Below are 15,007 nucleotides of genomic sequence, written 5' to 3' on the forward strand. Positions count from 1 at the left end.
AAGTGGGGGCATAGTTGGGGGAGGGGGAGCTGGAATCAAACCTGTTGAAAAACTGGTTTAACTCATTAGCTCGGTCCACATTCCCTTCAGCTACACATCATCCCTTCCTCTGGAAACCAGTGATCGCTCTCATTCCACTCCACACGTCCCTGGTTTAGTTCCTCTCCAGTCTCTCCTCCAGCTTCCTCATGTAGGCGTCCCTACTCTCCTTCAGACTGTGTTTCAGTTCCTTCTGGACTCTCCTGAGCTCAGTGCGGTCCCCAGCCATGAAGGCCCTCTTCTTATCATTCAGAAGGGCCTTCAGGTCACTTGTCACCCATGGTTTATTGTTAGGGTAACAGCGCACCTTCTTGGTGGGGATGGAGTTGTCCGTGCAGAATTTGATGTACTCAGAAACACAGTCAGTTAGTCCATCCAGGTCGTCACCATGTGGTTCATACAGAGCAGGCCAGTCAGTGGTTTCCAGAGCGTCACGCAGGGCATCCATGGCACCATCAGACCATTTCCTAACAGTCCTCACAGTGACTGGCTGCTGCTGAACCACAGGTGTGTATGATGGGGAGAGCAGGACAAGATTGTGGTCAGACTTGCCCAGTGGAGGGAGTGCAGTAGAGGTGTATGCATTGGTGATATTAGCATACAGTAAATCCAAAGTCTTATTGTCTGGGGGGAGAGTGGAGGAGAGACAGGCATGGGTAAAGTCCCCTGTGATGAAGATGAAGGCACCGGGATGTTTAGTCTGCAGGTCGGCAGTTACAGAGTGGATGACGTCACAGGCCGCGTCTGCTTTATCGGTCGGAGGAATATAAGCTGTGTCCCAATTCAGGGTCTGCATCCTTCGAAGTGCGCATTTGAAGGCCGCTTACGTCACAACGCTGCGCGAAGGCTGTCCCAATTCGCCAAAAATCGAAGGGTCCTTAAAATGCGCCCTTCTAATGCGTCCCACTTTTCCCTGAATTCGGAGGATGCATCACTACCATCCTTCGTGGCCTCACATATCCCAAGATGCTTTGCGCGCCTGTACTAACGGCAATGGCAAGCAGCAGCAGCAGCAGCACCGCCAGCAGCAGCGGAGAATACGCATTCAAATGATCATTGGTATGGGTTAAAAATAAGTTAATGTTACCTGCCCACTGCGCTCTCTCAGCCGAAACAAAATCAGCCGTCTTCTGTTAAGCTGACGACACCGCCTCTCCTCTTCTTCAATAAATAAATATATTACAAAAAACAAAATCCAAACTTCTAAATCCATACTGTCTTTTTTTGTTGTTTGTCTGTCGTCTGTTTTGCCGTTTGTTGTCTGTTTTGCCGTTTATCTGCCGTTCGTCCGGCTTGGGGGGGTTATGACGTTATGCCGCAACCAGGAAGTGCCCCGAAGCACTGTCCCAATTACCAACGGTTAACGTAGCCTTTGGAGGATCCTCCGAAGCCACATCCTTCGGAGACCACGTAGGCTGCGCACTTCGAAGGATGCAGACCCTGAATTGGGACACAGCTATAGACGGTGATGGCGATAACGTTTGTAAACTCCCGTGGCAAATAATATGGACGAAGTCCAACAGCAATAAGTTCCACGTCTGGACTGCACCCGCGCTCCTTGACGTGGATATGCTCCGGTTTACACCACCTGTTGTTGACGAGCACGGCGACCCCCCCTCCTTTCTTCTTACCGGCCACAGTGGTGTCCCGGTCCGCTCGCACTGTGTGGAATCCACATTTGAGTCCGGTATCAGTCCGTGTAGCCACGTTTCCGTGAAGCACATATGTAACCACGTCCCTATCAACCAAAAAATAGCATAACGGACTCGGGCCATTTAAAGTGATAGTGCATCAGCCGATTTGGACCAGTGCTTTTAGTACCACCACTCAGCCAGAATCGGGCCAGCAGTGTTCAGCATAGTAGTTGTCATGACTAGCCCCTAAGGGGGCTGATTTTGGATCTATCTGGGACTCTAGTTTAAGTTTTGGTTATAGTTCCTGTTTTATTTTGAAATTTCTGCCCTTGTGTATCTGGTCTTGTTGTACTTCCTGTCTTTGTCTTGTTTCCCGCGTTTGTCATTGTTTTCCCCGCCCTAATTGGTTCCACCTGTCCCCCTTACCTGTGTGTATATATAGTCTGCGTTTCCCTTTGTCCAGCGTCAGTTCGTTATTGTCTCATGCTTTTGTCTCATGTTTGGTCTCATGCCGTCGTCATGCTTTTGTCTCCTGCCGTGTCCCATGTTCTGCCTTTTTTCTAGTCTCGTTTCTTGTCCAGATCTTGTTTTCCCAAACCGTCGTTTCCCAGGTCAGGTTGTCTTAATTTGTTACTTTGTTTCTTGTTAGGTTTTGTTCATCGCTTAGTCTTTTCCTCATAAGAGTGATTTTGTGTTCACGTTTGGTATCTTTTGTTTTAGTGCCTTTTCCCCCCTTTAAGGGTGATCTTTGTTTGTTACTTTGTCCAGTTAGTTTTCCTCCTCCTCCGTGAGTGATTTTCTGTTTGTTACTTTGAATAAATAACTGTTATTTTTGACTACATCTGAGGGGTTCTTGCATTTGGGTCCTAGTCCTTGCCTCCCATAAGTCCTGACAGAACGAACTGACCATAATGGACCCAGCAGACCCCATCACAGAGACGGACTTGAAACTTAAGTTCTTGTCCATGTCAAAGGACTATTTAGAGATGAAAGCTGTAAGTGAAGAGCTTTCTGAGACATCTCCCCGTCTTAGCAGGCTGTTTGAGCTTATGCAGCCCGGAACTAGCTACTGGGAGTGGAATTGGGGTCGGGAAATGCTCCGCGACCTAGTAATGGAAAAACCTTGGACTATACATGTGTTTCCAGAGATCGCTGTATTGTCGGGACTGTCTCCGTCTGATCCGGCTCTGGTCGACACCCAAGGTTTTACAAGCAAACTGGTCAAGTACTTCGGGAGTAAGATATTTACCCGGCCACCCTCCCAATCAGCTAGCCTCGGTCCAGCTAGCCTCCAGCCAGTCTCCCCTGTCCCTGCTTCGGGGATCCCGGCCTCGTCTCCCGTCAGCGGTCCGGCCGCCATCAGTCCCTCGTCTTCAGGCGGCGGTCCGGCTGACACCTGTCTCCCGTCTCCCGTCAGCGGTCCGGCCGACATCAGCTCCTCGCCTCCAGTCGGCGGTCCGGCTGACACCTGTTTCCCGTCTTCTGTGGGCGGTCAGGCCGACATCAGTTCCTCGTCTCCCGTCAGCGGTCCGGCCGCCATCAGTCCCTCGTCTTCAGGCGGCGGTCCGGCTGACACCTGTTTCCCGTCTCCCGTCAGCGGTCCGGCCGACATCAATCCCTCGTCTTCAGGCGGCGGTCCGGCTGACACCTGTTTCCCGTCTTCTGTCGGCGGTCCGGCCGACATCAGTTCCTCGTCTCCCGTCAGCGGTCCGGCCAACATCAGTGTCACGTCTCCCGTCGACGGTCCGGCCGACATCCGTTCCACGTCTTCAGTCAGCGGTCCGGCCGTCATCAGTCCCTCGTCTCCAGGCGGCGGCCCAGCTGACACCTGTTTCCCGTCTTCTGTCGGCGGTCCGGCCGACATCAGTTCCTCGTCTCCCATCAGCGGTCCGGCCGACATCAGCTCCTCGCCTCCAGTCGGCGGTCCGGCCGACATCGGCTCCTCGCCTCCAGTCGGCAGTTCGGCCGACTCCTATCCCTCGCCTCCAGTCAGCGGTGCTGTCAGCGGCCCGGCCGACTTCTGCTCCTCGACGCCGGCGGTCCGGCCGACTCCTGCTCCACGCTTCCTGTCGGCGGCCCGGTCGACACCTGTATCATGTCTGCAGACGGCGGTCCGGCCGACACCTGCTCCACGCACCCGGCCGGCGGTACGACCGACTCCTGCTCCACGCCTCCTGTCAGCGGTACGGCTGACACCTGCTCCACGCACCCGGCCGGCGGCACGACCGATTCCTGCTCCACGTCTCCTGTCGGCGGTCCGGCCGAACCCTGCTCCACGCGCCCCGCCGACGGTACGACCGACTCCTGCTCCACGCCTCCTGTCGGCGGTCCGACCGACACCTGCTCCACGACTCCAGCCGGTGATCCGGCCGTCACCTGCTCCCCAGCCAGCTTCCTCCTCATCTCCGGAGGAGACTCGTCTCCACCACCGTCGATCTCCAGCCTCACCTCCAGTGGTGGCTCACCTTTACCTCCATCGTCCTGCAGGTTGGTCATCTGAGCTGCTTCACCTGTCTGGTCATTCTCCCAAGTGCTATCACCTGTCTGTCCAGCCTCCTGGCCGGCCTCCCCAGCGCCTTCACCATTCTGTCTGGCCTCTGGGTCGTCCACCTGAGGTCACCTCACCTGCCCTGGCTCAACCTCCTGGCCGTCCGCCTGAGGTCTCCTGTCCTGCCCCTTTTCAACCCCCAGGCCGTCCGCCTGAGTTCCCCTGTCCTGCCCCGATTCAACCTCCAGGCCGTCCGCCTGAGGTCACCTCATCTGCCCTGGCTCAACCTCCAGGCCGTCCGCCTGAGGTCTCCTGTCCCGCCCTGTTTTGGCACCTAGGCCGTCCACCTGAGATCTCCTGCCTCTCTCACCAGCTCTCTGGTTGCTGGTTGCAAATGTCCACTTGGTTCCACCTGTCCCCCTTACCTGTGTGTATATATAGTCTGCGTTTCCCTTTGTCCAGAGTCAGTTCGTTATTGTCTCATGCTTTTGTCTCATGCTTTTGTCTCATGTTTGGTCTCATGCCGTCGTCATGCTTTTGTCTCCTGCCGTGTCCCATGTTCTGCCTTTTTTCTAGTCTCGTTTCTTGTCCAGATCTTGTTTTCCCAAACCGTCGTTTCCCAGGTCAGGTTGTCTTAATTTGTTACTTTGTTTCTTGTTAGGTTTTGTTCATCGCTTAGTCTTTTCCTCATAAGAGTGATTTTGTGTTCACGTTTGGTATCTTTTGTTTTAGTGCCTTTTCCCCCCTTTAAGGGTGATCTTTGTTTGTTATTTTGTCCAGTTAGTTTTCCTCCTCCTCCGTGAGTGATTTTCTGTTTGTTACTTTGAATAAATAACTGTTATTTTTGACTACATCTGAGGGGTTCTTGCATTTGGGTCCTAGTCCTTGCCTCCCATAAGTCCTGACAGTAGTGGCAAATGTCCGCCGCCTTACTGTCGGGCCACACTCACTATTACATATACCTGCCGCATCTGTGTCCAACTTCGGCAACACGTATAAAACCACAATCGGGCCAAACAAGAAACAAAGTGTCAGCCTAAATACTGCGTGTCTTTTTTGGCCCATTCAAGAAAACAGGTGCTTCAGCCGACCCAGACCTCAGCCAGTGTTCAGCCAGAAGCGGGCCGATTGTGCTTGCTGTGTGGGATGATGCTGGCCTCTCTGTACTCCTGCTGGGTCCGTGTGAGTGCCTCCAGTTCGTCCATTTTGTTTGCCAGTGACCTGACGTTCCCCGTGATGATCATGGGGACACAGGGTTTAAAACGCCGCTTCCTCAGCCGTCTTCTCACTCCTGCCCTGCATCCTCGTTGTCTCCTCCTCAGTTCCTCTGGGATTTGGGGCTTCTCTCCGGCCACGAAGGATGGCGGCCTCAGAGCCAGCAGCTGATCTCGTGTGTAAACAATGCCGGGGGTCTTCTCGGCATGGCTGCTGGGGGCCCCGAGCAGCCCAAGCACCAGGAGCAGGAGAAAAAAGTTTCTAAATCTCCGAGTCATGCTGCCAAAACACTAAAAAAATCTACTGAAGACAGAACAAAAACTAAAGTAGACAAGAAACAGACACACTAAAACACTAAACACTAAAGAAAAGCTTAGAAAAACGTTAAAAACTACTGCAAATGCAGGGAGCTGCTGCTACAAGCTGCCATCTGAGACAGCGCCATCATGATTACCTGATTACATGATTTATCAGTTTTGTTTTGTAAATGATACATAAAGTTCTGTGATTCAGTAGGTAGTTGTTGACTGTGATTATGCAGGATAAGACAGGTTATTATATATTGATTAGGCCCGTGTTTGTCTTTATATACAGTGATTGTAGATTTATTTAGCATTTTTTTAAACTACATAACAAGGGATTTTACAAATACACATCAAATACAAAGAAGTACTGTTAGAAATTGTGAATGAAAACCACAATATCAACAAAAACATTCTCAAGTTCTGTTAGCTTTGTGATTGGATTTTTGCCCGATCAAATTATTCATATGAATTTTAATGTTCAAAATCAATACTGAAATCAACATATGCCATTTGGTAGATACTGTAAGTATGCTGTAGGTTTATGTGATGCAATAGATCATAGTAATATAGAATTCTGTGATAGACTAGATAATGCGGTGATGGAGCTCATTAACATTATAGAGCCTCTGAGCCTGTGATGTAATTAATTGGATATTTACATGTCTCTGTGGTGTTATTACAATGATGCAGTTACTGTTATAGTAAGGCCTCTATGATACTGCTTTCAAGGGCTCTGTATTACATTAAATAGTCTTATTATTGACCTTGAAGTGTTAGCACAGGTTTCTGTGATACAACAGATAGCCAGAAATATAAAATTATAAAACATGACCTTTGCTATTTATGTTGCACAGCAGCCAGCAATGAATGAGGTTATTTTGAATGCTGTTTTCTTTTTTCTATACAACTCTCCCACCTGCTTTTGCTTGAGCTACACACGATGCAGTATATATGTATTATATATTTTGTCAGTTTATAAAACTAAAAGTTTTCCTTTATGACAAAGCTTATAGTTAAGGCTGGCTCAGGCTTTCCTTGGACCATCCCCTAGTTATGTTGCTATAGGTTTAGAATGCGGGGGGACTTCCCATAATCCACCAAGCTCCTCTCTTTTCCTCTCCCTCTCACTCTGTTCACATTCATATCCCATTAATATATGTTACTAATTCGACTTCTTCCTTTTCCTGTAGTTCTGTGCTTTCCTGTCTCTCTTCTCTCTCTGCAGGCACATCTGCCCTCCGAGCTTTAAAGTCTGGAGCTGCGGCTGTGGGCCACCTACTGCCCCTAAAATTAGCCACATTAACTATTATTATTATTGTTTATTGTGTATAATTAGTCCTATTACTAGTCATATTATTGTGTTTGTATTATTTTAAGTGTTGCTATTTATATTATGTAGAATCATGAGCCAGGTTCTGTTCAAGGTCTCTACCTGTTAAAAGGGAGTATTTTCTTGCCACTGTTGCTAAGTGCTTGCTCTTAGGGGAAATGTTGGGTCTCTGTAAATAAATATTAAAGAGAATGAATGAATGAATGAACTTCATCTGGATTTATGATTTACACAGATAACTTACTGACTCTGACCGTGCATGATTTAAAAAGCACCTTCAGATAACTTCTGTTATGATTCTGTGCTATATAAATAAAATTGACCCGAATCAATTCCTTAGGTAACTACGCAGGAAAATATGTTATAAAGAGATGAATACATGAACACAACCAGAATTGTTTTCTTGGCATATACTGCTCATTTAATTCAAGGCTATTTCTTTATAATCCTTTATACTGTATCATTGCTTTACCAGTTAAATGTTAAATGGGCTGCTTTTCTAGACTTATCGACCATTCAAGGCACTTTTACACTATAAGTCACATTCACAAGTCACAGTCACCCGTTCACACACACATCCATACAGTACTTTTAATAAACACACACACATTCAAATGATAGGGGCAATTTGGGGCTCAGTATCTTGCTCAACACAGGGACACAGGGACTGTAGAGGAGCTGGGAATCAAACTAACGACCCTCTGATTAGTGGAACACACACTCTAGTTCCTGAACCTGTGCTGTATAATACCTAAAACAACCCTGGAGCAGATTGAATTGACTTTACTTGTGAGTTATGTTAGAGTACTAGTTTAGGTGTTAGGTGATACTCGGTGAACACCGCTTTGATCACACAAGGGGTTTTGTTAACCAAGGATAAGAGATTGTGTCCAACTATATTTATTCTTATTATCTTGTTAGACTAAAAAGTGGGAATACATGTCAGAACTTTGTAGGTTTTCTGTTTGTTTTTTGTTTTATTGTGGAAAGTTTAAACTCAAGTACAATAATAAGTCATGGCAGTACAACAGAATAATGCAGTCTACATAACAAATGATAAATACATGCTCAATAGACGTTTAGATCAATACAAAATCAATTACTCTGGATATTTCATAGTAAATATAGGAGGAGAATTTTGTTTTGATACAAGCTGAATAATTTTACATGAGCTGAGGCAGTCCATGAAACTATGTGGATCCTCATTAAATTTTGGTCTAAAACACAACACTTTTAGAGAACAGGTCTTTTGGAAGTTCTCCAAAGGCTTTTTTTTTTTTTTTTTTTAATATATACACAGCTGTCTAATTTCCTTGTGGGATAAACAGTCCATGCACATCTTTGTGGATCTCAGTGTTCACATATGCTCGAGCCACTTCCTTGAAAGTCTTGCCGTCAAGAATCAGGAGGAAACCAGACTGGCCTGGGTTGCAGTTGATAACTGCTGATAAAACCACACCTGCAAAACGGAAAGGAAAGGAGGTAATATGAATGCAAAAATGCAGAAAAAAAATCTAAGAAATCACATCAGATGTTGGCAGGTTTTCAACTTTTCAATGTGTAATCTTGTCAATACAGATGTAATCAGCAAAGAATCTTATCTTTTTATCCATGAGTACTCTAACTGAAACTGTATATAGCAGTCTACATAACACACCATAACATAAACATGTGATACATTGTGCGTGCCCTCCACACAGTATTCTCACCATCATCCTCTGACTCTCCAGTTGGTCTGGGGATGAACACTGGCTCTGACGGCCAGCAGTTCTCTTCATCCCAGCAAATCATTTCCTTGGTTTCTGTGTCAAACTTGCCAATCTTCAGAAAACAAACGGATAGTTAAAAATAATTAAAACACATTTTTACTTGATTATTTTTCATAATGTTACATTGTGCATATGCCGTTTACAGTACATAGCGTTATCACAGCTTGTCAGATACAGTAAGGGGAACTCTTACTGTACAAAACAACACATTTAGCTCATAACAAAGTATTAATACTAGCACTGGCAAGCAGTGGTAACACTACACACAACTGACAGTGTCACGGGGAGACCCCGTGCCCTAAAGTAAGGCACATGTACTACACACTCTTACTCAGGTAGATTTTATCAAAATGTTAATACCTGGTGGAAACTGCTGGGGAGATGTGTGTGATATGAACATTTGGAGGAGGGGGTGAAAGGGAGAAGACACATTGTGACTGGGTATTTGATTTATTGAATTTAAATTGTGTTCACCTGTCTCCTTTGTTGCACTTCTTCCCCTGTTAGACCAGAAACAGCCAAACCTGAGCTGGAGCAATTCCATTTGGTTAAATAGGGGGTTCACAGGGGAAGAAACCAAGTGTGGTAGACTGGGAGGGGTGTTTTGTCTTTTGTGCTGAAATAACCAGTATAAGTATCTTGTTTAAAAAGAAATGTGTGGTTTTAAAGTAAGTTTAGCTGAACTTCTATGTGACAATGTGTTATTTGATATTGTTATTACTGTAAGTGTGCTGGAAGACATAATGGATTTTGATTGCTTGGGAAGGTGTAGTCCAGCAGTACAAAAGTGAGGGGGCTGTGGTGGCTGGGGCCTAGAGAGAAGAAAGAGTCACAGCTCCAGATTGTAACTCCTGCCCTGGGCCCAAACTACAGGGGCATAGCCAGACGGGCAGTTTAGAGTGTAATTCCTTTGTTTTGTTGGATTGTTTTTTCTTGAGAAGTGAGTTTGTTTGTTTGTTTTTTTGTTTTGGTTTTGTTTGTTTTTTTCCCTTTCTGCTTAGTTTCCCTAATTTTGCTGAATAAAAAAGAATTTGGAATTGCTCCAGACTGCTGCAACTCATTGTTTCATTCCGGGTTTCTCAGCCACCCTCACAGACAGTATATACACAATACAGCATAGAAGCTGTGATCAGTGTTTACAGGCATAGCAGAGGACAGTGTCACAGATTAATAATTACAAAAAAACATTACAAGCAGTTTTTAAAAACATCTATGTAACTATATCTGTATCTATCTATCTATCTATCTATCTATATATATATATATATATATAGAGAGAGAGAGAGAGAGAGAGAGAGAGAGAAAGAAAGTATTTAAGTAAATGTCAAATTACTTCTTCTCTCACTCTTAAATAATCTTAAATAATCAGAAGTGTAGCCTAAATAGCACCATGCTTGAGCAGTACTTTGTCCCAGCTACACGCCATATAGTTGGAAGAGAGCTATAAAGTTATAAAAGAGGCCATGTCACTTTTGTCAGTAGGCTGTGGATCAACTTTTTTCCTAGTATTAGCAGGGTTGCCTTCAGTCAGGGTGAGAGATCAGATTCATGAATCCCTAGGTAATTAAGTCAATCCTAATTTGTTATAAAAAAAATTAAATGTAAACATGTTTCAGTGTTTAAGCAAACGTACTTGCAATTACTTCATCTGGATTTATGATTTAGATAACTTACTGACTCAGATTTTTTTTATGGTGTTTTATACCACAAAGCAGGAACCCTTGTACAATTCATATCTCAGTCCAAAACAACTGCCCTACAATAAATCCTGCCTTTTTTATGCTATAGTAGATATATGTGTGTACTTAGTTTCTGTGTCAGAGAGGAACTTATCTCGAAGGTCACTATTTAGCCTAATATAACCTAATTCTGTTGATATGACTACAGTTGGGCAGTAAGCCAATTGATGCAAGCAATGCTCTTTAAATAGGTTTTATTACTGCTGGCATTACTGCAGGTCAAGGCGGCATGAACTTACAAAGTGCATACAAACATATTTCAGGAAATGAAATCATTTTATTGGTTGGTGAAACAACTAAACATAATCTTAAATTTTGCTTTAAATTCCACTTTTTGTCTTTTTCACTCATTTGTATTTTACACTGTGCATAACCCCAGAAAACCTATGAATAAAAGTTTTCCTGTATCGTGTGCCAAATGGGAATCAATGAAAATATCTAATTGTCTCAGCTAAGATGTTTCCTTTTGTGCCTTCCTCTTTGCAGATATTATGCCTCTGGACTATGGGAGTGAGACACAAGGGAATCTCTTTTCTGAATTATAAGACCTTTATAACTCAATACTTTAAAGCCTCACTTAGTTTATTGCTTCATTCCATTCCAAGTATCCCAATGGAAAGGATGTGGGCATTACAGCCACAGCCATGAAGTGGTTTTGGTCTCTGTTGGCGCAATAGGTAATTCACACTTCAACAAAGCATTTCCTTCCTTCTGTTGCGCCAACTGGTAATTCTCAGTTCTGCTATTTGGCCTCTCAACTCTGTAATAACAATGCTGCCAGGAACAGCCTGTTTCCCAATAGCCTTTGTGTCTAAAATCTCTGTCCTTCAAGAGTCTGCAAGTTTCAGGTCTCTCTTGGCAAATAACACTTATGAGACTAGACAGTCGTTCCCATCAGTGCTGTTCTGCAATGAGATTTAAAAAAAACAATAGAGAACGTTACCTGCTTTGCCAGTGCAGATTGCACCACACAGTTCCCATAGACAAACCGGTGCCTCTTGCCGTTGAAGTCGTAATTAATTCTAGGTAATTCAAAAGCTGATGGAAACAAAGTGAAAAAATCCATTACTCTAAGACATGTAAAAAATATAACTTTGCTCTGAGGGTCATTTTGAGAGACACTGGTTTTACCTTCACAGAGAACCTCTGGCTGGCACATCAGTTTGCCTTCTTTCTCCTTCACAGCACTGGCTGTGGTGTATTTGAGTTTCACCAGGTCCTCCCCAACTGCAAAGCCCTGCAAAACAGTCAAAGAGTAAAACTTAAGCATCAAAAGAAGATCATCTCTAAATTTCAGGATGAAATCCATTTGATTTCTTAAACAAAAAAAACCCCAAAACAATCCCACCTTGTCTGAGCGGACAGGAAGCACGAATCTTCTGTAGCTCGGTTTGGAGTAGCTCTCGTCACGGAACCCAGTGTTTTCCCTCAGCTTGCTCAGATAGAACATGTCATAAAGGCCATTATCATTGTAGGCGACGACATCGAAGATCACGTGACCATCTTCCTCAAAAGCATTCACGTGATGGTAGACGACCATTGCTCCGGTGTAGTACTTTGTGTCAACCTCTTTGCCAGTCTTCCTGTCTATCAGGTGGATCAGAGTCTGGAAAGATTACACAGAAACATTAAATATGTACATCTAGTATCTGTCACATCCCACATAGGGTTTCTACTGTGGTGGACTCTTATCTCCAGGTACCAAGAGCTATGAATACAAAGAGTGACATACGTAACAGTAAACAAGGACACTGATAGTCCCCTTACATTTTCCTCAGGGCAGAACTTCAAACAGCTCGCCCAGTTGACTCCCCTCATGTACGCAGTGGCCATCTTGAGGATGTCCAGTTTGAAAGGTTGCTCGATGAAGATGAAGTAATTGTCTGTCATGCCAAAGCTGTGGTAGTAGCTGGGTGTGAGCAGGGAGCGGCAGGGGACTGTGCAGATCACCTCCACATTTTTTAGTGCAGGGGCATTCTTGCCTTTGTCTGAAAAGACGTATGAATATTAGCTAACAATTTATTGTTTTATAATTACATGAAATGTAATGTTGAGAAGTTAGAAGTTAGTTTAAGAATTGAAGGAAGGAACCAATAGCAGCAGAAACATTTCACCATGGCTGTTCTTTATCTGGTTCCCCTAGACTACATTTGCATAATCTTGTGGTGCACCTTAACTTTTTACATCTTCTACAAAGTACAGCTGATAGTAAGAGAAAACACTGAGCGAACAGGAGAAAGTAGAGCAGGTTATGAGGTTTAGATACCTTTCTCTGAAACTGCAGGGACTTTGAACAGTATGTATTTCGTCTTGCCCTTCTCTGCTATTGAAGTTCCGATGTTGTAAGTATTGCCTTCCTTGTCATAGTGTGGATGGGATGAAGCTAAGTTTACAGGCAGGTATTTCAAGTAGTCCACCTGTGTGAAACAGTTTAGAAACACATGAGCTCTTCAATTCTTTGTGTGTCAACAGTTTGTCAGGATCAGCAAATGCTTTTACCTTGTCCTGGGTCTCCAGGGTCACAGGATCTATCTTGCGAATGTAGTTTGTTTCTGAGGTGGCATAGTAGTCGTTCCCATATTTGATGAAATTGCTTGCGCCGTTGTCGGTAAAGTCAGGCACTGTATGGTTAAGAAATGTAATTGCCCTGAAAAGAAAGTTGTTTTGTTGTTTTTTTTTTGAGAAATGGCATACATTAGAAAACAGGATAAGGGATTAGCCAACACAAAAGACTTTAATGTCCTCGCACAGAGGGTGCTGTATGCAGAAATGTGTGAGTTATTTACATCTCAGAGACAAATCCACAGCAGGAATAATGAAAACAGCAGGTGGCTTCTCCAACACAGCACAAAATACTAGTCTAAAAGCACCGGATGCAACAAATATCGCAAATATATTTGAAGTTTGTAAATGAATACATTTGACAGATATACAAAAAGAGAAAAATAAATTCAGTACAAAATTAGTGTGAATAAAAGTAACAGCTTACTTGACAATGAAGTTCTTGCTGGGGTCTGGATAGGCCATTGTCCCCATTTCAGACACAACTATTCTGTTTGCAGCCATGTTAGCTTTATACGTGTCACTTCTGAGGAATCTGCTTCTGTGGGTGACTTCACCTATAAAACAACAACAGCATACATAATAATATCTATACTTTAACTTTAATGCTTTTTTAAAATCTTTTCTTCACACTGACATACCACTGTAAAGCAAACAAGGCATTCATCAGGGATTCTGATAGCAAATTTCCTGAATTAAACCTGGGTGCCACTCAGTTAAATAACTGCAAGACGAACCATCTTTAAAGGTGAAACTGTTCATGAAAGCCATTCCATCAAACCAGTGGTGGTAGCTGGTGTCCCCCACGGAAAAGATGCCGGGGCCATTGCGCAGCAGCGTGCCTTGTAGCCAGCTGGGAATGCTCCCTGTTTGAAAAATGCAAAAACAGAAAACCACTCAACCTTCACTAAACTTCATGTAAGATACTGCATCTGTCGGGCCTTCGGTAGAGTAGAACCTACCTTTTACTTCTGCCTTAAAAGGCTCCGGCCTCTCCACTGCGTTCTTGGAAAAGTCTGCGGCCATGTTCAGCTGACGGAGCAGTGCGTAACGCTTGGAAGAGGCTGAGTGAATTACCGGTGTCCGACAACTGCGCAAACCACTCCCTTTTTAAGAGCTTGTCTTTCTTGGGGGAGTTGGCAAAGGCGTCATTATCTTATCTCTAAGGAGATTGTATTGAAATCTCGCCGCTCAGTTCAGAGAAACGTGGTCAGTCACATTTTTTGAATGCATATGCTCTTTCATAATTTCTCACGTGTCCTTATATATATATGTATGTATGTATGTATATATATGTATATATATGTGTGTGTATATATATATATATATATATATATATATATATATATATATAAACAAACTAGAATTATAGACCATTATATGTCCTTATATAAGATAAAGTTGCAGGTTACCTCTTGGACTTCTTTGACCTTCATTGGTCATCACCACGTTTAATACTGTTGATTACTGTATATCAGTTGTTTTTGTTTTGTTTTTTTAAATTAGTTTATGTATAAGAAACACACACATATAGTAACTTTAGTAACTGTTGGTAATTCAGACTGTATCAGGTATTGTTCCCGCAGGGAGTTTATAGTGTATGAAAATGAGAAAGTCTTAACTCTTAAGTTATTTTGTTTAATCTGTTTTGGAGAGATTATAAAATTGATTTAGGGCCTTATGCCCTGATTTATGGCCTTACATCACTGGATAACATAGTCTTCACTATTATATACCTTATGTGTTGTTTTTCTGTCTGTAGAATTACTTTATCTTGGATATTTGTGTAGCAAACTCAGACAAAGTCAGAAACCAGCTGCAGGCCTGTTAACTTGTGCTTGTTCTGAGTGTGATAGAGAGATGAATGGTATTTTAATATCACATTTAGAGCAAATCAATTATTATTCATTTTTATAACAGTGTCAT

General features: G+C 43.7%; 1 protein-coding gene across 1 annotated transcript; it reads right to left on the minus strand.

Annotated features, from left to right (window-relative positions):
- Positions 1 to 8,234: 8,234 nt before the first annotated feature.
- Positions 8,235 to 14,150, minus strand: bco1 (beta-carotene oxygenase 1). Its single transcript, XM_041065845.1, has 11 exons — positions 14,044 to 14,150; positions 13,819 to 13,947; positions 13,509 to 13,638; positions 13,019 to 13,166; positions 12,786 to 12,936; positions 12,287 to 12,507; positions 11,868 to 12,125; positions 11,651 to 11,756; positions 11,463 to 11,557; positions 8,721 to 8,832; positions 8,235 to 8,470 (listed from the first exon to the last, which is right to left on the minus strand). The coding sequence occupies exons 1-11, from the start codon at positions 14,105 to 14,107 to the stop codon at positions 8,316 to 8,318; spliced, it is 1,569 nt and encodes a 522-aa protein (XP_040921779.1). The 5' UTR covers positions 14,108 to 14,150; the 3' UTR covers positions 8,235 to 8,315.
- Positions 14,151 to 15,007: the final 857 nt, after the last annotated feature.

The sequence above is a fragment of the Toxotes jaculatrix genome, chromosome 20 (genome assembly GCF_017976425.1).
Source record: "Toxotes jaculatrix isolate fToxJac2 chromosome 20, fToxJac2.pri, whole genome shotgun sequence".
Lineage (NCBI taxonomy): Eukaryota > Metazoa > Chordata > Actinopteri > Toxotidae > Toxotes > Toxotes jaculatrix.